This window comes from Melanerpes formicivorus, unplaced genomic scaffold (assembly GCF_026170545.1).
Source record: "Melanerpes formicivorus ecotype bairdi unplaced genomic scaffold, bMelFor1.0.p_v2 SCAF_23, whole genome shotgun sequence".
Classification (NCBI taxonomy): Eukaryota; Metazoa; Chordata; class Aves; order Piciformes; family Picidae; genus Melanerpes; species Melanerpes formicivorus.
The window spans coordinates 10,669,153-10,694,767 of record NW_027142375.1 but is presented as its reverse complement, the minus strand read 5'-3'; the positions used below and the strand labels follow the sequence as shown (position 1 = coordinate 10,694,767).

At 41.1% G+C, this 25,615-nt stretch overlaps 1 protein-coding gene across 2 annotated transcripts in view; it reads right to left on the bottom strand.

Moving 5' to 3' along the window:
• The window catches only part of AGMO (alkylglycerol monooxygenase), a 195,093-nt gene extending 169,972 nt beyond the window's left edge, over positions 1-25,121 (bottom strand). For both annotated transcript variants that reach the window (XM_068152499.1, XM_068152500.1), the window contains exons 1-3: positions 24,976-25,121; positions 18,952-19,082; positions 4,218-4,369 (exon numbers count right to left, since the gene is read on the bottom strand). In XM_068152499.1, coding sequence (XP_068008600.1) covers positions 4,218-4,369; positions 18,952-19,082; positions 24,976-25,092 — 400 coding nt within the window. In that variant the 5' untranslated portion in view covers positions 25,093-25,121. The remainder of the gene's footprint in view (positions 1-4,217; positions 4,370-18,951; positions 19,083-24,975) is intronic.
• Positions 25,122-25,615: the final 494 nt, after the last annotated feature.

The window sequence follows — 25,615 nt, the reverse complement described above, 5'->3', positions numbered from 1 at the left end:
GAAAGAGTGTCCAGAAACTTCTGAGATCAGCTCTGCTGCTGAAGAAATTGTTCTATGAAACTATAACAAAAGATGCTTGCTGGGAGAAGAGACAGAAACAATCTAAGTCACAGCTAAAAGAAACTCCCTTTGAAAAAAAATTGTACAGAAAAGGAGACAAAACATTCACAAAGATTTTAGCTCCTGCAAATCATAAAGAAAATCTCCTCAACATCCTCAGTTAAGACACAGATTTGAGGCATGATGCGATAAAGCTGAAGTGAACTTTCAGGGTTTCTTCTTTGTTCTCTGACCCTTCAGAAGTTGGCCTTGGCCAAAAGACCAGTCCTGTGGGGTGGAAGAAACTGAGAAGCCAGGGTGTCTATTGCTCCAGAAGATAGAAGGTTTATTTCTCCTCCACCATAAATGAATTATTAGAAGACATACCACCAACTCAACATTTTATGTAGCAGCTGGGGAATCTGCTGAGGATATACTTATCAGTTGAGGTCTGTTTTACAACCTCTGCACATAACGCAAACCATCAGCTCATATTGGCTCGGCCTTTTGCTGACAGGGACGGTGTCACGTATCCCACAGCGTGGCTGGAAGCCGCCAGCGGACAATGGAGTGAACGGCTGACACATGCCATTGCAGCCCTGGTAGAACAATGCAGCTGCTATAGAGGTTGGCCCTGATGAAGGAAACTCACTTCTCCCAGGTTGTTCTAGGGGAGGGACACTGAAGTCATGGAAATTCCCCAGCAGTAAAGGAGAACAAAAGAAGAGGTGTTGGAAACTGCCGTTAAAAAGAGACAGGCTCTCTAAACCTGCTGGCTGCCAGACTTGGACAGCTTCTTCCAGGGCCTGAAAGAGGAGAAGAGGATCTCCTGGCTGACAGAAAACCACACTGCTCTGCAGGACACAGTCCCCCAGGAAGCATAGATGAAAATATATTCCCTCAACGAGAGTACCACAGTTTTACAGCTCCTCATCATCCCCTGTTGGTTCACGGGGTTGAGAGCACAGCTGCTGCTCAGACTGGGGCTGCCCATGCTCTCAGCACAGTTCCCCACACCAGGGGCAGCCATGAAAACCCCACTGCCTGGCATCCAGGAGCCAGGCTCTGCACAAGTGCATCTGTCTTGTTTTCACATGGATCTGGAAGTCTCTAGATTTCCCCTCCTGATTAAAAGGTGTGGCTGCTGAAGAAATTAGTGTACAGAGCCTCCAAATTCCTTACTGCCGTTGTCATATGTCTGCAACAGGAGTATCCGCAGGGCCAGGGCGTGGGGCGGGGTGTGCTGCACCATGGCTATGGCTCGGCACTGCTCTGGGACCACTGAATCCCTCTTTCTAGCTAGAGTAACTCTGCAAGGACTCTGCACCTGGAGAGGAAACTTGAGGAGTAATCCATATAAGATAGATTAAAATATCTGGTAAAAGTCCCCCAAACCCACACATATTCTTCCCCGATTTTTTTAATAAAACTGGTAACTCTGCAGCTTACTTTTCTTAGTAGTACAACCACAATTAGTGTTTTAAATGGAACAAATGGGAAAGTTACATTGATTTATAAATTAATTAAAACACCAGGAGAAAAAGCAGTGGCTAAGTACTCCCATTGACTGCCACAGTTTTTGGATCTGGCCCAGAAGAGTGCTGGAATAAGTGGTGAAACATTTTATTTTCTAACTCTTCAGTGGCTACTGCAAACAATGGAAAATACAAGCACATACCTAGAATAACTCTATCCTTTGCAAAATGAGATCACACCTAAAAATACTTCCCCTTGTTGCTGTATAACTTCAGTTTATGATAACAGCAATTGCACGCATATAGTGAAGAGGAAAAAATAGCTTGCCGAGTGCTGGGTAAAGACTTGGTACTGTAGAGTTTCTGCTAGAGAAGCAGCTGTAAATCTGCAATGATTGAGACCACTCAAACAGCAGAATGGACAGTCCAGGTATCACATGCACAACATGAAATAAGTCAGTAAAAAGCCAGAGGTTTGAATTATCAGATATAGCTTGGAAACAGGAAAAGCTATGTTGATGACAACAATGACTTTTTGTATTGAAATTATATCAAGAACCAACTGCAAAATGTATCTGAATTTTAATTTTCCAGTTTGAAATAATTAGTGCTATTATTCAGATACCCACACATAAGCCCACACAGCTTGAATTTCCTGGGATATACATCTGCTATTAATTTTTGACTTTGCTCTAGGATCCAAGCCTGAATCATCAAGGCCCTGTCACTTTCTATCGCAAATGCGTTTAACTGCTTGTATCAGAGACCGTTCAGTGTCCTGGCCTCTCAGAGTGCAAAGGTATTTTTCAAGAGTTTACATTTTACTTTAAAAAAAACCCACCATCTCCTACACTTAAATTTCCTTGGAAACTTCTGAACAGCCAATTTTCACAGCTGTGTTGTCTTTCTATGAATTTCATCACTTCTTGATCAGAGAAAATAGCATTGGTTAAGCTAAAAAACTCCATTTAAAGTAACTTTCTATAGCGTTGCTTCGGCTCCCTGCTAAGTAGCACAGACCTAACACAGAACAATATTTCTGTAACCTCAAGAAGAATACATTAACATTTATAAAACAGTTCATTGCTGACCTGAAGACGAGAGCAGCATTTTCTTAGGCAGTTTCCCCAACTCTGTTACATACAGAGAGAATTGGTTTGGATTTTAATTCTAAAACCTCTAATGAGGTTCATTTCAAAGTGTGCAATCCCCTCAAAATATAGAAAATAGATGGTAGCAAATACAAAATTGCTGCAGGAACAGAAATGCGTGCAATTGCTCTAGAGAGCACGCAGCTGACCCCACTCCCTTCTCTGCCAGTGGGAATTTTACCACTAGCTTCAGTAAAAGCACAGCTTGGCTAGTGATTTTCTAACACTTGAAGGCAATTATTTTTACTCCAAACTGCAGGAATAGCCTCATGCTCTGGTTCAGTTCTCAGCCCGAAGCTGTAGCCCTGCCAGCACTGTTAATGTCATTGTTTGCGAAGCGTATTCCCAGTCTCGCGTACACCCACGCAGGGCTTCCAGCTCCCGGCTGCGATGTCCCCCCCACCACATTGTTCCAGCTCCCCCTGCTTCCTCGCCTCCCGCCCCGTCCCCCAACCATTGTTGTCCCCCTGCACCCACCCTGCATTGTTCTCACGCTTGCCTGCCATCTCCACCTGGGAGGGACCCTTCCTCTCTCCCACTCCTCGCAGCAGCTCAGGCTCCTTTCTTACCTACTTCCATATATTCCGCTGACCTATTGGCATCAAAACATTTTCCCTTTCTGAAGAAGTATTACAAACTATCATCTCTAGATCCCACAGCTTTCACGAGTTGTGGGCACTCTGCCTTGAGAAGCCCAGTCCAAAGTATCTTAAAGAAGACGACGACTACGCTTATTTTATTGTTATGGGCTTTAGATCAGGCTTGGAATGAAGACTGGTAGGCAGTGTTACTCATTTTCAGAAAGGATATAAAAGGCTAGAGTAAAAATATGTTGCCACTCCAGAACAGAAATGTGTAACAAGACAGGTATGTAGGGATCAATACTATTACATTTGTACAATATCTATGTACAGAAGTGTCTGGCATGATTTAAGTGGGCTCCATAGTTGCCATCAATAGAAGTTAAATTCTTCCTAAACTGTGCTTTTCCTATCTCTTGTGTAAAAATCAGTAGAACTGAAAGTGTACTTCCGAAAAGAACAAGGCAAGCCTCACATTTATATGCAGTCGTGTTAATTGCAAACAGGAGTTTGAAAATGCCTCATTTGTAGCTGTATAGCTATGTCCAGATGTAAATGAAGTTTATACACTTTTTTTTTTCCACTTACCAATTAAATTATGATTTAATGTTCAAAAACGTTTTTAAATGCACACAAATAGATGATGGCTCTTTTTAAATAGTTACCTGCAAGGTGCTGGATTTTCCATAGAGGGACACTGACCCTAAATTTTTATGTACTTTACTTTTTTCCTATGATACTGCTTTCAAAATGATATTTCCTCTTTTCACAAATTCATATAAAAGACTATGTATAAACTGTTTTCCATACTAGAGGAAAAGTGAGTCTTTGGTAATCCTTGCGAAGAAGGGCAGCTATATATATATAATTTGAGTAGAAGTACAATAGAAACAAAAGCAAACACCTCATTTCATGAATAAATAATTGATATCTTTTGCATTTTAATACTTTGAAAATAAGTTAAATCTTACCATGGCTTAAACGATGAAAACAGTAATATGCAAAGTCCACTCCCAAGAGTGTCAAGTACCAGGTCCACTGTGAGTCCCAGGGCAGTTCAAAGAGCCTGTAGTTATTCCATACGTAGATATAACTAATTAATTCAACACTTCTGAATAAAACACTGAAAGAGAGAAATACAAAGAGTTTTAGCAATGATTTTGTCAACTTCAATTACAGAATCTGTTTACTATGTATTTACCATTTATCACATAGGAGTCTTTTTGTAACACATGAAACCTGTTTCCATGCTCTGCAACCTCTGTCAAGTAATCCTACTATTGACTCAAGTAGAACCTTTGCTTATGGTCCACAAGGTTTTTAAAACCCACCACCACCAGCACTGTAGCATTACACAATATTCCAAGGCCGAAGCACTCCTGTGCTTGGCAGGTGCTATGATGTTCCTGTTTCCCAAAATCTGGAAGAACCCCATCCTTCCCAACTCATAAATCAGCAGTGACTTAAGTATAGCAGCAATTATGCTCAAACACTAACTCATGACACTGAAATACTTTGACTATTTCCATTGTAAGAAAGGGCATGGAAGATGACAGGATTTTGGCGAGCATATCTCTTTACTCTGAACAAGGATAAAAGCAGCAAGAGGAGGCAAAGCCCAGCCCTTTGAAAAGAAGGGAATGGGCAATTTTTAGAGAAAACTAGCAGGACTGACCAGAAAGGGAGAGAAAAAGAACTATGAATTTGTAAAGGCAGAAAAGGCACCAGACAGCAGCTTTTATTGCTGCCAAGTTCCTGAACTACAGTGAGTAGGCAGCTACCCCTGACCTAACACAGGTCAGTGCTGAGGCCCAAAGAAGAAAGTAGCTCTCAGATGGGCAGACTAGATCCAGAGATAAGTCCCCACTACGAATCAGTACAAATTTGAGTTGACAGTCACACTCTCCCCTGAATACTCCATTCACCTCCCACCTCATTTCACTGATTCAGAGGCTGAGCTGTCCCCCAGAAAATTGTTTTGGTTTTGCTGAGTGGTTTTGACAGATTGGGAAAGTGTTAATTCCAGCACCAGAGAGATCAGAGACCGTGGGCACTGAGTTGGCCCAGGTGACAACTGGCTTAGATAGCTGTGAAATGGTCCCTCAGCAGAAGACTGTATATTTAAGATGGACTTTTTGGAGAAGAAAATGGTCCACAGGATGATTTGCAGCAGCTTCCTCACACCTTCTCCTTTGCTCTGTTGCTGAAAATAGGGCACTGTGGTGAGCAGAACCAAGGCAGCCTCAGAAAACCAGCAGGCAGAAAAGAAGTAGGGAAGATACTCACTGTAGGAAATCCATCTTATCTTTTAGAGAATTAAATGCACCTTAGTTTAGGGCCAAAGACTCCAACAAAAAGCACCAGCTTTAGCACTGTGATCTACACGCAGATAAATCTAATCTGGTTTTCAGGTGCTTTGCTGCTGGTGTATTTTTGGGTTTTTTGGCAAGTGAAGAAATTATCAGAACACCACATTTACACAGAGTTGTGCAAGACTGAAATCTGTAAATCATGTTCATGGTAGAAGGAAGGCTGAGGGATTCAGACTTAGGGAACTTAACTGGAGACTGCAAATGGCATACCTGTAAGTCACTACTTGAACAGGGGCAGTAACAAACTGCACATAGGTGACACAGCCTTGCAAAACCTCAGCTGATGGACTGTCACAGACCAGCATAGGTCTCATTTTAATCTCAGTTGGAACCTTACACTGAAATAAGCTAAAAGAATCTCCATGCATCTCTTTGTCTGCTCATTCTTTCATTCTTGTCACAGTGTCACCTCTCAGTGGTACTTATTCCCAAAATCTGCCTTTCTTTTTCTTCCCTTTAACTAGATTATTTTTTATATAGTTTACAGTATGGCCCTCAAAGTACTTGAATCTGCAAAAGACATATTATGCTTCTCCTCCTCCTAAGCCTTCTTTCACACACCTGAAAATCATCTCTGAAAAACAGTCTGGCCATGCCCAGCTTCAGGGCAGCTGCACTGAAATATGAGGGAACCTCAACAAACCCAGATGCTTCAGCTTGTGAACCACCCCTCATGCTATGCCTCAACTGTGGTCACCTTCATATTCTTGCAGAGACATCTATTCTGAGCTTTTATACTTCTGCCATTAGCACCTCTTCCCATAATAGTGCTTTGAATAAGACTAGAAGGAAATGTCTTGAGCTTTTGTGCTGCTAGGTTCTTTATCAACACAGAAAAAGTCAGTTGAAAATCCCAAGCTCCCAAAACTAGCCTGCAAGCAGAAGAGTATCACATCTACCTTTCAACCCCAAGAATCTGAAGCATTAACAAGGAGCTGTAATGCTTCTTTGGGAAGAAGAAAACTAATATCTTTTCCATAGACAGCTGCCACATTTTACCTGCAACTCATTCTTACCTTTAATACAATCACCCCAGTTTTTTCTCCCGGACAAAACCAAAGCAGAGCAAGGCCCATGAAGTTTCATTTCAGCAGCTGGCAGATGAAGAATTTCTCTCAACTAGCAATGACAGGTGTATCTGCCACTTCAAAAACATCTCAGCTATGCCCAGAAGTTGTACCATACACACCTGGAACATGTTTAATTTTCATAAGAGCTGTGTTCTATAACTGTTTTAAAAGAAGATTGTGTGTGCCCAACCAGATTTTTGCAATTCACCTCATGAGGCATCTGTAAAGTTCAGTATAAATTCTCAGTCCCTTTCACAACAGGTCAGAAGGGAGCTGATATTATTCAATCACAACGAAATGGCCATTTCTTAACATCTTTTCAATGACCAGGAAATTTAAAACACCTCTTCCAACATGGAGTATCAGTTATTATTAGGCACTGTTTTCTTACTTTATTCTTTCACTTTTATTAACGTATAATGCCTTTTCTTTTCCACAGGCTGAGCCCAAGGTGTAAAATTTGAGCCATCCCTGCAACTCATTTTATATATATATAACTGGCTGTACATTCTTTTCTTCATGCTTGAATCACAGCTCTACAGCACATAACACTAGCTGATTACTATAATTAATTTAGAGCAATCCATCATATCACTACGCAATGCTGGAGAAAGAGGACTTGCTTAGCTAAGTATTTTTTTTTCCCCTTTTAATTTACAGTGTGATAGATAGGAAAGTCCAGAGCTTGCATTCAGTTACAATTCTGAAAGTTCACTTGGAGTTCTAAAGGTTTATACTGTCCCTTTTTTTCCTCCTTCAAGTTCCGTTTGCATTTCTCAAAAATACAGTAGAGAACTTTGCATTTAAATGTTAAGTTTTAACCATAAATACGACAGAAACAGATAGGTAAGGCTTTTGTCATCCAGTCCAATCCTCTGCATAAAGAATGATAAACCCTGGACCAAACAGAAAAACTTTATCATGTACATAGCATAAATTTATCTTCTTGGATTGTGAACATTTCCACTGATAATTTTCTCATTATGTGCAAAGTGTGCACTTAGGCAACTGTTTTGACTTTGAGAGAGAGTTCTCATCTCCTTGCTTCTGGAGTTCCTACAGGCTTTAGTCAAAGGTGATAACATTTGCTTTTTTAAAAAAGCCATCTCCCCCTTCTCTTTCCACTGGGTCAGATTATCACATCTTGCAATTTAAAAAAAGTCCAAGAAGGAAATTTTGGGAGATGAACTCTCCATGTGGAACTGAAGATCTACTTATGGTAGATCCCTATGGGATAATGGAGGAGGGAAAAGGTGGAGGAAAATCAATTGGAAGAAAAGGCAGCTGCCTGGTTCAAAGAATGCAAAGTCCCATTTTGTTTCCTTTGACTTACAGATCAGCTTTAGAACCTGAAACCAAAGTTCTAGGAAACTTTCTTCCACAGTGCCCAGGAGAGTTACCAAAAGGGAAAAGAGCTAGAGACAGTAGTTGTCTCCTGAGCATGAAGGATGATCCGTGTATCAAAAGCAAAGACCCTAAGGAAACTGCCTCAGCTCTCACTACTATTGCAATAGCTACCTCACGTCACACTGGGAAGTGACCTGGGGCCCCTGAGCTAAAAGCACAGCTCTACAGCTGGACTTACAAACACTTGGTTCTCAAGGGGTCTAACAGAGTTGCATCCTTAGAGGTCAGACACAGAGAGCAAAACACGATAAGACACCCTGGTCAGAAGGTTATATTATCATTAAAAATAGTGAGATATTACTAATCCAGATTCCCTGGGTTAAAATAAATTCAACTTTTCTAGCATGATTCAAACATGAATGTAAAGCTTCAAAATGTTGAGCAAAGGCAGTTTCTCCTCAACAACAAAGCTATTCAGATCATATATGTAACAGCAGGATACATGAATAATTAAATGCTCTGTAAGCCTTTGTTTCAGTGGAAAGCATAAGGATTTCCATTTCCAGGGATACTTATAGAGCTTTGGGTTTTTTTTTTTCCCCAGATGAAAAACTGGCTTCAGTCACAATTGAAATAAACATTTTGATAGCATGATTTCAGTGAAGGGGAGAGGAGGTAGAGGAGCTTTGAGAAAAGGTCCATTTGCAAAACAAAGCAAAACTCCTGCAACTGAAATCCCTTTTTATTTCCTGTACAGGTGCCAGGTCTTGAACAGACACCCAATTTATTACCTTGTCAGCTGACTTATTAGGGTTGACACAAATGGAGCTGAAATATGCCTGACATACTGCAGTCAAGGCTTTTTTCATGCTTTAGCACAAAGCCAAACTTTCCACAAGGTGGAGGGAAAGGAAGAGGGAGCTGTGGGAGTTCTATTCCCTGTTTTCTATCATCAAGATGAATACGATCCTCTCCCATTCCTAATATGCAAAACCAGTCAAGAAATAACCCAAGGCTAAAAAATAATTCACCAAAATGATACAGCTGGGAAATGATTATCAGGCTCTGGAAAGCCCTTGATTACAGGAAATAGCACCTACATTTTGAGAAAATGTTCCCACCAGACACAAAAGCTGAATCAAAGCCTCTTCCTCAGTACAACTTCTTTCTTTAGCCTTTTAGCCAGTGCAAACCCCCAGTTTTCCTCAAGGAGGGAAAATAAAGCCACACACAAGCAAACAAACAAAAAAACAACCAGAAAAACTACCAAATGAGGTAAAGTAGAGACAAGTTTAGTATCCCTGCTATCTATATTGTACTCAGTATTGCATAACAGTTTGTCTCATAGAACTGGCCTTTTCTTCACCAAACCTGCTTCTCTGGCCCCTCAGTTTAAGAAGGACATCGAGACACTTGAACATGTTCAGAGAAGGGCAACAAGGCTGGGGAGAGGGCTTGAGCACAAGCCCTGTGAGGAGAAGCTGAGGGAGCTGGGATTGTTTAGCCTGGAGAAGAGGAGGCTCAGGGGAGACCTCATTGCTCTCTACAACTACATGAAAGGTGGTTGTAGCCAAGAAGGGGTTGGTCTCTTCTCCCAGGCAACCAGCACCAGAACAAGGGGACACAGTCTCAAGCTGCACCAGGGGAAGTTTAGGCTCGAGGTGAGGAGAAAGTTCTTCACTGAGAGAGTCATTCATCATTGGAATGGGCTGCCCAGGGAGGTGGTGGAGTCACCATCCCTGGAGGTGTTCAAGAGGGGATTGGATGTGGCACTTGGTGCCATGGTTTAGTCATGATGTCTGCGGTGACAGGTTGGACTCGATGATCTTTGAGGTATCTTCCAACCTTAGTGATACTGTGATACTTTTTATCCTTTAAGACACTAATATTAATTTTCAGTTGTGAGTGGAATACAACATGAAACAACAGGTTTTGGAAGGAAAAGAATAAAAGCCAGTGATACAATTTTTTATTAAGATCAAGTCCTGTCTATATATTTCAAGCCACTTGTTGCTCATCTTTACTCTTTCATACATAAATAAGCAACCAATTAAAAATTCAGCACAACTTAAATATTTTCAGAAGAAGTTCTACTGCCTTTAGTGATATAATCCATAGTGGTAATACATTTTGTCCTGAGTTCATGCAAGGCTTTCTGGTGAATTTTAGTTGAAAGATTGCAAATCCTAGCTTCAAGACTAGTTCAGCTGAGCTTCTGTCATTGTAACTCCCTCTTCTTGCTATTTATTTTAACCCTAATGGCTCAGCACACTAGGCAGTAAATTCCGTTTCAGTGAATTCAGGACACACAACACCAAGAGATTCTAGAGCATCATCTTCTGCAAGGCAACAAACCTGACATGTCAATATTTGTATAAACAGTATCATAAAAGTGTAATACAAACATTGCATAGTATTTTTTTTCCCCCAATAGAAGATCACAATCAGATCTCTCCTACTTGGTTGTTCCACTGAAGTCAGCAAATTCACACTACGGCTTAGGTTCAATTAGGAAATGAGCCTATTATACTCTCCAAGGTCATATATAAACAGAAGAAATAAGGGAAGAGAATTCTATTCAACTGAATTTGTCTAAAACAGAATTGGCAACAGATGATCTTTCCTATGGCCTTTAAAATATGATGAAATAACTTCAGTGAGATATCATAGCACATCAAGCGATTAAACGAGGGGAAACATTTGCATGAGAACATTTATTGAACTGCTTTGGCCCTCTTTCTGGTGTTTTAAAATTCTACTTTGGCTTTGTCCATGACATACACAATGCTGAAAGACCTTTCTTTTCAGATCTGTTACACTGATTGACAGAATCTGAGACATGTTCCCCCAATTTCCATAACTTCTAGGTGTTGACCAAGGAAACTAGGTTGGCCAGCTCTAAAAATGCTACCCCTGTGCTCCATCTAGTGGAATCTTGATTCAAGTTTAATGCATCTTTTATCAGAGCAGTGCTTCAGTCAGAAGGGCTCTCTACACAGAAGCCGTTCCTAAGTTCTGTTTCCAAAATGCATGCTAACTGACACAATGTATCTTACAGAAAAACAGAGAAAGGTGGAATAAAGAGCTACACATCATTTCGTGGGGTTTAGAAATGGGTGTACTTTGTGAGCTACAGAGACTACTGAACTTAATTACTAACATATTTCCAGTGAGGGTAAACTCAGTTCACGGTTTGCACTTTCACAGAAGAGAACAAGTATATTTGAGAGCAAACACTGACAGCTTGTCTTTGTTTCTAAAGACAGGGCAGGTGCAAAGCTGGGCTCTGAGATTCACAAACAAGCGATCACCGAGCCTTTACTGGCCTCACTCTACAGAAAAAGGCAATTAATAAATACTATGGATGTAGACAAACATTCATTCTGCAAACAGCTGCATCTGTGTAAGAGGTTACAACCCCTTTGACAGGCTTGTGTGAAATCCAGCAAACTCTAGAACATTATGGTAGGTAGGAACTACCAGTGGTTTCACTCAGTTTGAGAACATCCCAACACTCCCTAGCCCATCTCCCAAATCCTTCTTTTTAATGTTTAGTCATTACATTAGCAACTCCAGAATGTTAACCTTGGAGATTTCCTTCGTCATCACCAATAAGGAGCACTCCATGCATGCCAGGCTGCCTAGAGCTGCTCTTTGGTGCTCTGAGCTCTGCCCACATGGGTCCTCTCCAGCCTGCTTCAAACAAGTGAACCAAGCAAACAAACTTCTGCAGTTCAAACTGCTGGAGGTAAGTTTCTGATATGCCTGGAAATGTCTCACAACTGAGAGAAGCAGAGACAGTAACACAAGACTGGGGAGGTAGTGAAGAGCACCTGACACCGGGCAGGAAGCATTTGTATCTTTACTGGGCACAGCTGAATTTGGATTTGCTTGAGAACACAGCATGATTTGCACTAAACTTTTAAAATTGTGTTAAACTGATGCAGTGAGAAGATATTACCTTTCACATGAGTTGATTACCCTAAGTTTTGCTGATATAGTTACACTAAATTCATCAATGACAAACCCTGCAAAAAAAAAAATCTATTGGACCAAAGAAAGACTGTTTATGTAGACAGTTACTGCCATAAGCTCAAGTGGACTGATGTAGAAAATCCTTTTTCAGAGTTACATTTGCCTGCTGAAAACGCTGCCAGCTCCTGATGCACAACACTACCCCCATATTGAAACTGTTTAACCTACTCTGTTTCACCCACCATGAGTTGTTTCAAAACATGTTCTTCTAACAGAGCTGTGATGGCTGTGACCTGTGGCAAGACATGGGAAAAATCAGTGGTATATGTGGGACAGTGCAGCCAGGAGGGCTCTCTTGCAGGTGTGAGAGGAATGAGGAGATGAGTAGATGCTGTCTCTTCAGGTTTGTTATCTATTACAACCCTATTTTTTGGGAACATCTATTGACAGGTAGTGTCTTAAATTACCATAGATAGCTGCAGCAGGAATAATTGTGACTTCAAGTTCAGTAGAGCCTGGACCTCAAGCCTGACAGCTCTTGGCTGGCCCATTTCCACTTGCTTGCCTGTCCCTCTGCCTTAAGCAAATACCTGTTTGCTCCCACAGTGAGCTAACTGCACATGGGATCTGATGACCTCCTGAACCAACACAAGAGAGAAAGAGGACTACGTAAATGAGTACAGGAAGGACACAAGTGCAATTGCCACAGGTTAGGTTGGTTTGAGGCACAGCATGGTACAGCAGCTTTACTTGCTATTTAACCAGGTTAAGTGATTACTGCTCCAGTTTGGGCCCATCTGCTCATCACTGCCTAAGCATGGTGGTTACCAGCCCTCAGACTGCCAGCATAATTGTGTGCATAGCTGCTCCCTGACCTGGCTCTGTCAAACTGAATGCAGCTGAGCTTAAACACCTCTTTTATAGTTCTTGGGGGGCTCTTGTTTCTGCTTTTAGCTGGATCACTTTGTCAGGACCAGGTTAGGAAGCAATTAAATGTGCTGTTATGTTGGCAGATCTGAAGGGGCAGCTGTATCAGAAGCAACACATCTGACCATGCTCTAAATAAACATCTGTCCAAAGCCTTAGTCAAGCAGATGTGAAGAAAAAAGTACCTAATAAGTCTTGTAGTGAAAATAAAATTTATGAAAACCCACATGTATCAAATTCTCTTCTAAGAGGTGGAATCGCCAATTTGTGATTATGATTTTGTATAGTCATACATGAAGTATCTAGTAGAAGCTTTCAGAAACCAGGACATACTTAAAATTGGTAAATCCATGCAGGCAAGTATTTGTGTTGTCAGGACACTGCCAGCTCCACAGGGCTGTGAACTGCTTGCATCAGTTTGAACCAAGTGTATTCTAATCAGCTCTGCATATTGCTGCTATTACGACCTGGCAATTACAGCTTCAGATTGTAATTCCACCCACGTTTTAAAGAAGGTTAATCATTAATACTATGAAAGAATTGAGTATTTCTTGTCCTGAAAACCTGAATTTTTTCCAAGCCCATTTCTTAGGCTGTCACAAAATTTTGCACAGTCACAGTAAGAACTCACAGAGGTGGGTTGGTGGACCTGTTTCCTGAGCCACTTCACCACAGGGCAACACAAACACCAGTGCTGGCAAAGGTGAGAAGGTGCAGAGGCAGGAATGAGCAAACAGAAGTATAAGTCACAAGTGCTTCATATTTTAGTAATGATAGTCTGAAATGTACCTGAAACTGCCTAAAATTTAGACAACATATAAAACTGTGAATTGTCTCCAGCAGAAACAGGATTTGTACTCCTTTGATGAAATCACTGATGATGTGCAGGTATCTTAAGATGCACAACAGCATGAACTAATAAAACAGCATTTTCTCATTCCTTCCTGATATTTGACAACTCTTCAGAGAACTCTCTTTCAAAAAACAAAGTAAATAATGTATATAATTTGTAATGTTCTCTTTAGAAATTGAGGAATTGAGTGTGGACTTGACTGACAAAACTCTGAGATAGATATATATATATCAGCTATGTGGATATACACTCACACACTGTATCACTGTGTTGCAGAGTTGAACACTAAAGAATGGCAGCTGAGCATGACCATAAAGAATGGAGACTTTCCCAGCTAGTTTGAAAATGTACCTACCTCAGTTATCCCCCAAACACTTCTTGATTTGATTTATGTTCTGCTGCTTTAAAAGAAGAAATGGGCCAATATGAAATAATGCACATACTTGTAGAGAGGATATTTATACCCAAAATAAACTTTCTCTTGGGAGAATATTTTTAAAGCAGCATTTCAAGTCTCCTGGCAGTGGTTAGTTAGAAAGCCATTTATTTATTTATTTAGAATAAAAGTTCTTAGAAAATTTTTAAACAACAACATTCAAGATGCTGGGAGAGCCAGCTTAGCAACATAAGTTTCTCCCCTTCCCCCAGATTTTCATTGAATATAGCATTTAGTATTCATACATGCAGAGGAATGCACAGCATACATTAAGGCAGTGAAAGTTATATTGTTAAAATGTATGGGGTAGTTTGCAAGACACAATATGTATAGACAAAGCAATTCAGCTTACTACAGGCTGTTGAGTCTAATAAGCATAAAACCAGAATGCATTGCCTTGTCTGATTAGACTTTTCCTCCTGCACCTACATTTTTAATACTTGGCAGAAGAATATCAACAATTTATGATTTGCATCTTCTCCAACAATGAAGTAAGAAACAGTGAATAAATACTGTTTTCCCTCAAGACATACAATGCTTCTGTTATACAGACTATGAAATGGAAAAACATACTTAGAGGCTGAATATGGTCTGGGACTCCTCATTTTTTCATTAAATGTAAAGACCTCTTTGCAATGATGCAGCTGAAGCTTCATTCTAACAGACTGGAGCCCACCATTTTAGATTCAACCACAGATTTTTTTAAAGGAAGTGGCAAACCATTGCTGCTAGTTGAGAAAATGAAAATTAGTCCCTGGGAGAGGATACAATCAATGGTGTGTTAATCTAACCTTCAGCTGTTAATGATTTGCACTACTATTTCCCCTGATGCTGTGGGTTCTGCTGAAATATTGTTTTAGCAGTTTCTGTCAACTTTCCCTACCTTTTTTCTGCCTAAAAGGGAAAGCCTGAAGGGAAAGTCTCTGCAACAGATCTTGTATGTGCTTCCCCCTCTGGTTTTTTTTTTTTTCCTGACCCAATTCTTTCACACCATAGAAGCAGAAGACAGAAGGGTAAACTGTTCTTCTTTTTTTTTTGAGTTCAAGCCTTTTCACTCAGTCTATTTTTCACAACTCTTCTTATTTACAAAAGAGGTGTTACACTAAGCAGCCACCATTAGAACTGTAATAGTAACATGCAAATAAATAACAGGAAGTTTGTATTTTGCCTGTCTTTCACATTTTGCCAGGTTAAAAGCTTTACAGAACTCTCTTTGGGGAAGAACTGCCAAGGAGGCTCCTCTGTTTCCACCACACTGGTGTAGCAATGGAGGACTGTACCTAACCTGCAGATTTACCTGATGCTGTAAAGTTAGTGTCCTTAAAGATTATTTGGTTCACTCTGTTGAAACAACCTTGCAAAAGAATTCTTATCTGAAAGAAAACTGCAAAGCCCACAAACCAAATTCTGCAGCAAAGCAGAGTGCCAAAACAATAAAAGCACTCAGCACCTTGCAAAGCTGCGCTCCACACGCAACGCTAGTTTCCTTAGCAAGTATCTCTTCCAGAAATCAGTGCATCTGAAACATCTCAGCATTCTTAGAGCAAAAGGCCTCAACAAACCATTGAAACTTACTTTATAAGTATCTCAGTCCATTTGCTGAAACTCAACCAGTCCTGAATGTCAGGTTTTAATAGTATTTAGCATGGCAAGCCTGTGAAATGTATGACTGCCTAGAAAAATTGTGTTGAAGAAGTGGCATTTGAACTGTCTCAATACTAACTGCATGCCAACTAGAATGAGTTTTTCTCACAGTAGTGCATCACCGCACACAAGTCTAATGTGTGGATAAAAATGCAATTTATTACAGCTAAAATACAATTGAAAATTGAATGTTTCTCCTTCAAGAACGTATTTGCAAGTCACATTAAAAGCAAAATAGTTAGAATATAGGTTATACACTAGCTGCAAAAATAGCTTTAAAAAAACTCTAATAACTTAGAGATTACTTTGAGCATTTCTCATGCTGAAAGCTCATCTCTCTTATTTGCAGAAATATAGTTTGAAAGAATGTCTCTAAGTGATATTATTTAGCTACCAAACTCATTAAAATTCTTCATCCATGATATTTACTACCAATAGCTAACAATCCATCAGAAGTTGTCTTTGCACCTGAGGCACAGACACAGACCCTTTCTTGATTAGAAAGCTGTTTCTAAAAACTAAATAATCAAGTAAATGTCAAATGTTCAATAGCCAAAGTGGGTGAGTCACACAATTGAGCAGATGCACTTACAGCCCAGAAAGTCAGTCACATGCTGGGCTACATCACGAGAGGCATAGTCAGCAGGTCAAGGGAGGTGATCCTCCCCCTCTACTCAGCTCTGGTGGGACCCCACCTGGAGTACTGCATCCAGTTCTGGAGCCCCTATTACAAGAAAGATATGGACACTTTGGAACATGTCCAGAGAAGGGTCACAAGGATGATCAGAGGGCTGCAGCACCTCTTCTATGAGGACAGACTGAAAGAGTTTGGGCCATCCAGTTTGGAGAAGAGAAGGCTCCAACAGAACCTTAATTGTGGCCTTCCAGTATCTTAAGGGGGCCTAAAAGAAAGCTGGTGCCAGGTACTGATAGGACTAGGAGGAATGGAACAAAACTAGAAATGTATAGATTCAGATTGGGTGTTAGGAAGAAATTCTTCACTCTGAGGGTGGTGAGACACTGGAACAGGTTGCCCAGAGAGATGGTAGAAGCACCATCCCTGGAGGTTTTTAAGGCCAGGATGGATGTGGCTCTGGGCAACTTGTTCTAGTGTGAAGTGTCCCTGCTCAGGCTGGGGGGTTGGAACTAGATGATCCTTGAGGTCCCTTCCAACCCTAACAATTCTATGATTCTATGAAATGGGTGCCATGCATGAAAAGGGACAATTATTTTGCTGCTGTATTCTTCCAATGTATTGTATCAATAACTGGGATTGAAAGAGAAGATACCTAGTAAAAATTGCAATGACAAAACTCAGGGATCTTGAAGTAACAAAGAACATTTTGTGGATCCAAACTATTTTGGGACAACCAAACGTGGTGAAGTCACCATCCCTGGAGATGTTCAAGAGGGGATTGGACATGGCACTTGGTGCCATGGTTTAGTCATGAGGTCTGTGGTGACAGGTTGGACTCGATGATCTTTGAGGTCTCATCCAACCTTGGTGATTCTGTGAAATGTGCAATCCATGTATTTCTGTGTGGCCAAATATAAGGATATATTGCTTATGAATGAGGAATGTGAACCACAGAATCTAAAAAAATACTTGGGGATGAAGGATAGCTCAGAGGACCTGGGATATATAAAGGGAGGAACAACAAGCAGAGAACAAATGACTTCATTATTTGGCACTGATGTAGTATTTTCTGAAATATGCAGTGCACTTGAGACATCAACACTAGGAAGGGCTGAAAAACTGCAGAGGATTCAGAAAAAGGACTGTGGGAATAACTGAGAGACTTGAACACACAGCATCTAGTCAAATTCAAACAATAAAAACTTTTCTGTGTGTCATGAAAAGATTACGTGCAGTTTGGTGGTAATCCGTAAATACATACATGGGGAATAGAAATGTAATCCCATTTGATCAGAAAAGAGGTAATAAAATCTCTCATCTGGATGGAAGCTCTTATCATGCACAGGCAGACATAAAACATGATACTCCTCAGAAGTAATTAGAGCTCCTGAACAATTTACATAAGGAATTTACTGGATTTGCTGTTACTGAATACTATACTTAGCAATTCACAGTGGATATATCTTTAAAACACAACTCTGGTCACCATCAACTAATTCACTTAAATTTTATGGCCTCCAAATTAGAGAGCAGATTAGATGATCACATTTGTAACAGTTCTCTCAGTCACTGAAGTCCACTGCAGTCAAACACAACAGTATGACAGATGAATGAACTTTGGATCACATGCGTATTCGCAGATCCATCCATCTGATTTTTAAAAGCTAATGAAGAGAATGGACTTTGTTGGTTTTGTTTTGCTTTCCTCTTTCTGAAGTTTAAGGAAAAAAAACTCAGATTTTAACATACAGCCTAACATAGGATATGGTCAAGTCAGCCAAGACCCAGAATCAGCAAAAGGTGACAGCCAAGATCAAATATAGATTAATATAATTGGAACTGGAAAATATCCTTCAAGTATCATATTTAGCACTGCAGATTAGAAAGACATTTACACTCTTTATGAAACTTCATTTTAGCAAGGTTGCTCACTCCAGAGAAAAGAAGGCTCCAAGCAGATCTCATTACAGCCTTGTAGCATTTAAAAGGGAGCTACAGAACAGCTGAAGAGGGACTTTTTACAAAGGCATGTAGTGACAGGATGAGGGGTAATGGTTTTAAACTACAAGAAGCTAGATTTAAATTACACATTAGGAAGAAATTCCTCACCCTGAGGATGGTGAGGCACTGGAACAGGTTGTCCAGAGAAGTTGTGGAGTCTCCAAGTCTAGTAGTGTACAAAGCCAGGTTGGATGGGGCCTTGAGCAACCTGGTCTAGTAGGAAGTGTTGATGTCCATAACAGGAGGGCCGGGAACAGAGGACCTTTAAGGTGCCTTTCAACCCAAATCATTCCATGATTCTATGACAGTGAGATCCAGATATCTAACACAGACCTTGATTAATCATTTTAGATTAGCAATAACAACTTCAACACATAATTCCCTTTTCTTCCTTACTGTGTGTTTGAAAAACAATTTTAAGCCATTATAATATGTATACTTACTCTGGCAGTCGAGACAGGAGACCCAAAGAAAGAGAACTTATGCCATCATTGATCCGACCTGACAGCTTACGCTTCTGAACCCAGCTGACAGCAAACTCCAGCACAATAAAAACAATGAAGAATGGAATACTCTGAAAAATAGTTTGAAGAGATGTCACAACACAAACAGAATTAGATGTACCTTTCCTAAGACTGGTTTATGCAGCCACATACTTCTCAAGTTGGTTGGCATCTTACTACCTACTACTGTGATAAAGCTCCACATGAACCCTATGAATCAGAACAATGAAGAATGCCATTTAATCCACAACACCAGCATAAAACCAGTGCACTCACCTCCTCCAATATTCTTTTCTTTTGTATCTTCTCCACAAATTGTTAAATGGCATCAAAACACAAAAGTCTTTCCAAACTCATATTTTTCAGATTCAAGTAAATCAGTGAGAGCAGCAACATCTGCAGACTCCTCTAACCACAAGGTAAAACCGAATCTGCTTTTGATTTGTGTTTTTTGAATGTGTTCAGCCACTGAACTTGACATCCAACAATATTATCTAAAAGACGTAGTAAAGTGAGTTTCTTCCTACTCTGCTTTTCTGTTGCCATGCTTTTTGCTGCAGAGAGCAACAGCTCCTCAGTATGCATTTCCACCAGAAAACCCAGTAACTATGCAGCCCATTTTGATGTAGGTCAGACACCATGGTCTGCTTCCACACCAAGTAGCAATGATACAACGTTCCCTTTTTCCTTTTGAAATGTACTAACTGAAATACAACGATGAGCTAGACCAAAACATCTCTCATTCACAGCAGTGCCTCAGTCTAGAATTCAGTTCATGCTGTTTATCTTGCAAACCACGTCAGCTGGCAAGCTGAAAAGGTACATCCATACCCAGTAGAGAAAGGTACAGCTGTGACTACTGGTAGGATTGGTAATACTGTGACACCACCATTTTTCATCAGTGGAGAAAGATTGCTGCAGCTGTTCTCAAACTTTCACAGGCAAGAAAGCAGGACTGAACAACAGCAACTGGTAGAGCACATGCGTTTTTACTGACATTGGAGTCCCTGAACTTCATGGGTAGAGGAAGCAATGAGGCAGTGACTGTATATCAGCCATTGCCACCAAAATCTAGGAAGCCTGTGGCAAGGAAAACAAGAAGGAGCCATTTCACTTCTGTGTACCTGAATGTTCCTTCAACTGTTTCCTTCACTCTGCAGAAAACTTACTTGTGACCTTGGAGACTTTCAGACAACTGTTTCTTGGCAGTATTAAGGCATAATATTCCTACCACATTTTTCAGGGTAAGAGAAAAGCACAACCAGTGAGACATTCTGCACTGTTATGGAAGGCATCATACAGCCAAATCTGCCCTGTTACTCATTTTCTGTCTTCCCCTTCAAGAGGCCTACAAATACATACCGATTCACAGACTGAAGCCATCCAAACTGGGCTGCTGTAGAAGAGAGGCTGCTGCCTGTACAACATTTTAATGGAAGAAGCATCTTGCTGCTGTGAATGCCACTGCATTTTGAAGGGTGCTCATTTTTGTTGCCAAGTGAGATAGGATCTGGGAATTCTTACTAGGCTGGGACACTAAAGAGCCTAAGATGGATATAGACCAGATTGCTTAGCTGAAGAATTGGATGATTCAAACCATACAAGCAGCAAAAGATTTATAGCATCTAGGAAATGTGAAAGTTCATAAACTTCAGCAGCTCAGGGTTAAGTTACAATAACAGATGAACAGATATCAGTATCAACGTGGCACTTTTTAATTTAGATGCCTAGCTTGTTCTTTAATAGGCTGTTTGGGATACAAACTAACATGCAGAAAATTCTGAAAGCAAAGGAAGACCAATGGATAAAGCCTAAATAACACCCAAGAAAATGTGGATATTTGAAATCAATAATAACAAAAGAAACAAAAATCAAACCTTCCAACCTTCTATTTGAAATCATTGAAATTGTCTAGGGAAATAAAAATACTCCTGTTGCTCTAGCTGCTTCATTTCCAAACAGGTAAGGCTTTTAAGATACTTTTCTTAACTGTTGCAAGCAACTGTACATTTGAACAGAGATTAAAAGTGTTTTATTAAGAACAGCTAACAAACACTTGACCACAATATTAGGAGCCAAGTCTAGCACTGAGAACAGGCAGTTCAAAGTTAAGAACAGCAGAAGCTGCACAGCAAATTGACTAGGCTCAGGACAGAAAAAGTGGGATGTTTAATTATGAAATCAAGAGTGAATAGGAAATACACGAGGTATGTAATCTATATAATGTTTTGCTTTACCCAGCAACCTCTAAAATGGTTTAAATACTTGACTTTATACTAATACACAGTAATGTAACTTCTTATCCATTGACTTCACTAAATATTGTCTGCCCACCATGAAGCTGTGAGACAGCCAAGCATTTGACGGCACTTTTTGATTCACAAATAGGGAGTATCATAGCAAGGAGGACAGAGAAACGTTCAGCCTTAACCTCCTGCCCATCCAGGAGCTTGCAAAAGGAAAGATTTATGGCATAGTATCTAAGAAATTACTGCCTCTCTCCCACATTCAGCTTTGTCCGGAGCAGATCAAAGGCATCAATTATGTCAAGATTAGTATGTATTATTTATGTAACCATAATACCTAACAGCTATTGTCATGGAGCAGGATCGTGCTCTGTTAGATGCCCTACAAACAGAAGGAAGACATAACCTGTCCCAAACACTTTACAATCTAAGGATGAGATGTTAGCAGAAGGATAAGGCAAATAATTCAGGAAGAAAAGGAGAGAGATAATAGTCCCACTAGTTTAACCCTTACTTCTCTCTATTTCTTTAAGTGAAAACTACCATGAAGACATGTAAGGGATCCATTGAGGGTAAGCAGCTCTGCAAAATTTTTCAAGGGTTGCCCCCACCAACAAAGGGCAACAAAGTTAAGAAACAGCCACAGCAGACATCACAGGTCAGAGACAGAAGCTGGATCCATCTGCTATCTTCTGGTCTGCAAATGTTTTACTCTCTTGGTTTGGCCATTTCTTTCTCTTCACCCATCACCAGAAATACTTAATGGAGATTTGCATTAGTTTGTGGTTTACCTGAATAACAGACCCATAACTTAAAAGTCTCACTCTGAGCATGCAGCAAGAGGGGTTCCCTTATAAGTCACCAGCTCTTGCAGAATGCAAAGGATCATTTAAAATCAGTTTCTGCTTTAGACAGTTAAAAAAATAATATTAATACCAAGCTGAAACTCAGCATATATTCATGGGGTTATTTCAAGTCTTGAAACAGCTTCTGTTTTCTTAAGGTCCCAGATCCTTGCACCATAAGAATCTCAGCTTTCATGTAAAACTAAATACAAAGGTTCTGTGCCTCATTATTTAAAAGCAAAACCTAAAATGTGAATTGAGTGTAAATGTGAATTTAATCCTCAGGCTCTCAAAAGCAGAATAAATAAAGAAGAAAAACAGTGATTATCAAATTTAAGCCTTTCATTCTGGTGCTTTTAGCAGAAAGAACTATATACTCTTTTCCTGAATTTGACCATGGAAGCCTTTACTGAGCACAAGTGATAATTTCAGAATGTAGAAAGGAGCAAGGTGAAGTTGTTTTTCATGAACACTATATCCAGCAATCAAAAAGTAACATGTGTCCACCTTTAGATGATGAGAGAATACAAAAAACAGAGCATGCAGAACAGTCTTGTATCTATAGCAAAGCAGAGGCTCATGAAAAAAACAAGGTAAGCATTTTAAGAGTTTGGGGTAGTCTACCCTGAAGAAAGAAATTTGACTTATGCTTTCTTGTCTCCTTCTAGAAAGAAAAACCAAGGGTTTCAAATTCTACATGACTAAAGCTCACATAAAAATAAATGCTATGATTATGGCCCAGGATCTGGACGCCTTTTCCCAGAATTTTGGGGATTAGATGGAAGGGTGACATTTCCCTGGACACTGCTGCAGAGTTTTGGTACTAGTCACTGGTAGCTGATCAGATAGTGATTGAAATGTGACTAAGGGCCTTCACGTACAGCTCTGCCATGACAACTTAAACTAAGTTATTCTGTTCTCAAAATCAGAGCTGCTTCATCTACTGCTTCATTTGCTGCAAGATATAACAGCAAAGCCTGTTCTGGCTCAAAGAAGCTTCTCTGCACTAGAATTAACTTTTACTCTGTTGGGCCGCACTCAGACATCAAATTCTGTATTTGTACCAACTCAAGGTGTTACCACTCCAAGCCCCACCTCAATGGCTCATCAAGTCATGATCAAATGTATCCCTGCTGAGTCCAACAGATCTGCTGCTCTTTCTATTGCTCCCTAAACAGTTCAAGAGAAGCTGTCAGACCAGTACATCAAGTGACAAGCACCTGGAGAGGGACTGTAGCTATTCACCTTCTGCCCACAAACACATGGCCAGAAGAAGAGCCATAGAGTGAAGATAGTCAAACTGCTAAAAGGCTTTTACACACACAGCTAACCAAGCATCAAAATCTCCTTTATGGCAACAAATGCACTGAAGGGGGGATTCTAGTGCAACTAACCCCAAGCCAGCAATTATCTTAAAGTATAACCACAATGGAAACCCTTAGTGTTTTTTGGGGTTTTTTTTGCAAGATATACATTTCCTTACAAATTTATCACAGTGGTGCTCTGCAACAGCAGAAGTCTACAGGCACTTTTGTAATGCAAGAAAGTTTTAAGAGCAAACTTTCTCAGTTGTATGCTCAGTAAAGAAATTCCAGGTTTGGCCAAGATCTGAGCTGAATATCACACAGGTCTGCATAGAAGATGAAAGCCCAGGGATGTTAAAGAATGCTGCTGGCAAAAAGTGAATGATACTCGGGAACATAGGAATAGTAAAAGTGCCTGAGATAGGAAATAGAGCTGGAGGGAGAGACTAGCTAATCTAGGCAGAACTGTCAAACTCTAGACAGTCTTCCTCTGTCATGCTGGTGTAGCATAATTGCAAAATGCCTCTGAGGAAAGCAGTGCATCGACCACATACTGCACACAGAGGGTGGGTTTGCAGCAGCTGTCTGCTTACCCTATCCCAAAGGGCAACATTTGCTGACAGATGTCATCCATAGAGGTACTGCTGCACACCACAATCCCCAGAAAGCTGATGGTGGTGCTGCACTGCTCTGCACAACCCACAACACCCTCACTGCAGCCCAACAGCAGCTGCTGCACAGCAAAGGTTTACCTAGCTGAGGAGCTAGTCAGAGCTACCAGGGCCCAAACAAAAGCATGGATCTTCAGTGAAGTTGGGCTGAATTTACTTTCACACAGGCAAAATAGCATTTATCTGCTGTCTCTCTGGAAAGCTCTCATCACTTGCAGGCTCAGCAGGAGCCAGGTAGCAAGATATGTGAAATAGGTGGACAGAAGGGAGCAAAGGTACTTTCATGGAAGCTAGCAGGGCAGGAGTGGAGGGAGGGGTATGCTGCTGCCTGCTGACAAAGGAGTTCTCACCCCTGACCTCTGTACTTTTCCCTTGGAGCTTTAGGAGACAGCACTGTCCCAGTACAAATATTTGCTTTCATTTCTCTTAATCATTTTTTATTTTAAGTAGAAATTTTTATTTTTCTTTCTTTGACTGAACTTGTCACACTCACCTTAAGGGCATAAGGAGGCCTTACTTTGCTTGCTTTAAGAACCATAATAGCCAAACCCAAATATCATGTTCGCTGGTTTACTCAGTTCAGTTCAGCAGCAGTAACAAACTGAACAAAGTTAGCATCAACCCTCAGCTATCCGAGGTGTTTGTCTGAACAGTTTCACTGCTGCTATCAGAAGCAGCACCTGAGCCTTATATAAAACACATTAGAGCTCACGGTTCCATACTCAGCTGACGCCCTGCAGGCAGAGAGCCCAGGAGTGAAAGCGGTGGGAGAAAGATGAGATATTTAGCCCAACTTCAGGTGCGGACATTGTTTCCTTGGGCCACCTGGGGCGTTGGATGACAGGGTGGGCGGAGGGGAAGGCGAAGGATGCTGCCGGGGGCGGGGAATGGGACTCACCTTCTCCACGTAGTCGGGCACTTCCTCCACCGTGCGGAAGGAGCTCTCGCCGGGCGGCAGCACATAGAAGAGAGCGCGGAGCTGCTGCCCCGGCGCAGTGGCCTTCGGGCCCCCCATGGTTCAGCTGCGCTCCGCGGCCGCCTGACAGCGGGAGCCAAGCCTGCCTGCCTGCCCGCCCGCCCTCCCTGCGGCGCAGCGGCGCCGGCGCCTGCTCCGGGCACGGCCCCGCGATCGGGCCTTCAACTGCGCCTGGCAGGCTTTGGCTCTTGCCCATGGCGCTGAGCGGCACAAAGGCTGTTCGGGGGAAAACCTCGAATTTCGTACTTCTTTGAGTACTGCGCAATGAACCTCCTGCGTCGCAGGTTTTCTTGTGTTTTGTTTTACCATACATGTCGTCATGTGTGTGACCCACTTCTGGGAGCCAGGAGAGCGCCCTTGCACACCTACCCACTGCCCATCCCGAGCCTGTCCCACCCTCACAAATCACTGAACAGCAGAGCTCAGCTCATCCTGTTCCACTTCTAGACAGGTTTCCACACACACAAAAATACTGCTCACGTTTTTGCTACTGCATAGAAAAAAAGAACTACATAAAATGTTAAAGGTTTTGAGAGGAGAAACAAACCCAAGTGTGCATATT